The 2,607-nt window shown below is 43.6% G+C and overlaps 1 protein-coding gene across 1 annotated transcript; it reads right to left on the bottom strand.

Moving 5' to 3' along the window:
- Positions 1-24: 24 nt before the first annotated feature.
- Positions 25-2,021, bottom strand: LOC110098381 (the record flags this gene model as incomplete). Its single annotated transcript, XM_020825200.1, has 2 exons — positions 824-2,021; positions 25-698 (listed from the first exon to the last, which is right to left on the bottom strand). Coding segments are annotated over exons 1-2 (1,872 nt in total), but the record flags the coding sequence as incomplete, so codon positions are not given.
- Positions 2,022-2,607: the final 586 nt, after the last annotated feature.

Below are 2,607 nucleotides of genomic sequence, written 5' to 3'. Positions count from 1 at the left end.
CTGTCTATCAAAAGCTTTTAAAACCTCTTCCCAAAACCCATCCATATTAGCCCAAAAAGCCTTGTACATAAACCTTGAGAAATTCCTTTTCAAAGGATTAGCAGACAGAATAAGAGGTGAATGATCTGAGCCAGAGGGATAATCCACTTTATAGAAAGCAGAAGGAAAAAGATCCAGAAAAGCATGGTTAACAAGCATCCTATCCAGCTTAATGTGAATAGGATTATCTGTCCTTTGGTTGTGCCAGGTAAAAAACAACCCCACAGAAGCTAGATCTTGCAAGCCCGAATAAAAAACAAAGGTATTAAGCTCCCCCAAACGATCAGCAGGCAGAGGATTCCCACCTGCTTTTTCCCTTTCGAACCGGCAACAGTTAAAGTCACCCATGACAACCCACGGGTGCTCCAGCCCCACCGAGAGGTTCAAGAGATCCTCCCAAAGCAATCTCCTATCAGCCAACTCATTAGCTGCATATACCACCGACAGATAGATAGGTGGTAGGGACCCAGCTTCCACAATTCCATGAACAACTTGAGAAGAGGTAAAGAGAGGAGAAAACGAAATCTGGGAAGCATCCCATTTAAGCCAAATTCTACCGGGGTTGGAGAAAGAAAAATTATCATAACTTTCTTCATTGTGAAACAAAGTATGAGAGAAAAGAAACCAAGGATCATGAGAGACAGAATTGTGAATTTTTGCTTCAAGAATACAAAGCATTTTGAGACTGTAAGTGGCTATGAGATCTTTACACAACTTGGCTTTGGTCGGGTTATTAAACCCTCTAACGTTCCAAGCAGCGATAGCGGGCAAGGACATGGGTTACTTGGGTTTTTTGGCCTTTTTGGCCGTCTTTGGCTTGGCTTTTTTGTCAGGGGAGGAAACAGAGTTAGAAGGAGTTTTGGAGTTGGGCTGAGAAGCTTTGGAGGAAGAGGAGGGGGGAGAACTTCCTCGGAAAAAGCAGAGGAAGAATAAACTTCATCATCTTTAGCCTCTTCCGAATTATCCAAATTGTCAACTGGAAGAGAGGCGAAGCTATTAGCTAAAACCACTTGTGAGGGACGAAGAAGAAGAAGTGGATGGGATTGACCCGAAGAGGAAGATTCTTCATGCGGTAAATTCAGATTAGGGAGAGATGTGGTATTGTCAGGAGGAGAAATAAGAGGTTCATTGGCAATTTCAGTGGTAGGTGGCTGATCTGTGGCTGGTTGAGAAGGAGGAAGTGTCGTGGGCAGGGGTTGGGATGTAGAAGCAGAATTAATATTTAGAGGAGGGTTAACCAGAAAATTAACCTTGGGCCGAGAAGGGGATCTTTTACCTCTAGCAGTAGGAGCCCGACTCGTGCTCCTGCCCCTAAAAGCAGGTTTTGGAGGAAGAGAAGGCTTGGGTGAAGGGTTAGATGGACACAGAGCATAAGGATGGATAATAGAACCGCATCCATCACATTTCGACGGTTTCCAATCATAGACTACTTTGAGAACCAAATCATCACCATCAATTTCCAATGGAATTTCGTCTGGCAAAACCGAGTTTTTGTCAACTTGAACACACACTCGAGCAAAAGTAAGTCGTGTTCTTTTGGCGGTAAGAGAATCCACATAAAGAGGAATGCCAATGTAACTGGCAATTTTCGAGATACCTGATGGTGTCCAGAGAGCAAGGGGGAGGTTGAGAATTTTAATCCACAGAGGGATAGAGGCAGCTTCATCTCGCTTTGGTTGGAACTTCGAATTCCACTTCTGAAGGAAGAACGGTTTGCCAAGGAGAAACCAAGGTCCTCCCGACCAGATCATATCAAAATCTTCACTGTAAGTGAACTTCAGAAGAAAAAAATCATCAGCAAGAGAAAGCAGCGAGAACGAGCCTTTAAGCTTCCACGCCTTGTTCATCGTCGTAAGAAGTCTTTCGTAATACGGTCTTTGACCCAAAGAGTAGCCCACAAGGCAAAGATCCCACAAATCTTTACCTTCGGTAAGCTCAGAAGCAGCAAAGGAAAGTTTTTTGGTCGGGTTGACGAAGGACATCGGCCACTCCTCGCGATTAGCAGGAGGAGCTGAGAGATTGCTAGCATAAGAAAGAGCTGGCGGAGGAAGGAGCAACTCCTAACAAAGAAGCACTGCCAGGAAGCGGGGGAAAATCATGCAGATTGCCCGCCATGACGGCCAGACGGCCGAGGGGAAGACAAAGAAGCGCGCCAAAACCCTAAAACCCAGAGCTTCTCTCTCTATCACTTCTCTCTCTAGCACTCCCTTCAAAGGATACGTGCGAATCCTTGCCTCGCAATGCTCTCCCCAAAGATAATGTGTAAAATCTAAAACCTAATACTAATGGGACCAATAGCTAGTAGTGGGGTGAAGAGCAGCAACGGACTGTGATGGGTGGTGATCACTACCGACACAATTGGTGATGAGAGCAGAATTAGATTGTGGTGTATTTTGGAATTTAGTTGACCATAATCAAATTTAGGATACAACAAAATTGAACTATAAAGTGAAAAGAGAATTCACCAAAAATTTATTCTGCATTTAATTATCATCAAAACAAATGTTAAAATTTTTAAATCCCTTACATTTGGAATACTTTGCATCATGTTTTTTTTTTTTTTGCAAA

The sequence above is a fragment of the Dendrobium catenatum genome, unplaced genomic scaffold (genome assembly GCF_001605985.2).
Source record: "Dendrobium catenatum unplaced genomic scaffold, ASM160598v2 original_scaffold_147615, whole genome shotgun sequence".
Classification (NCBI taxonomy): Eukaryota; Viridiplantae; Streptophyta; class Magnoliopsida; order Asparagales; family Orchidaceae; genus Dendrobium; species Dendrobium catenatum.
The sequence above is the reverse complement of the archived record's forward strand: the minus strand, read 5'-3'. Positions and strand labels throughout refer to the sequence as shown.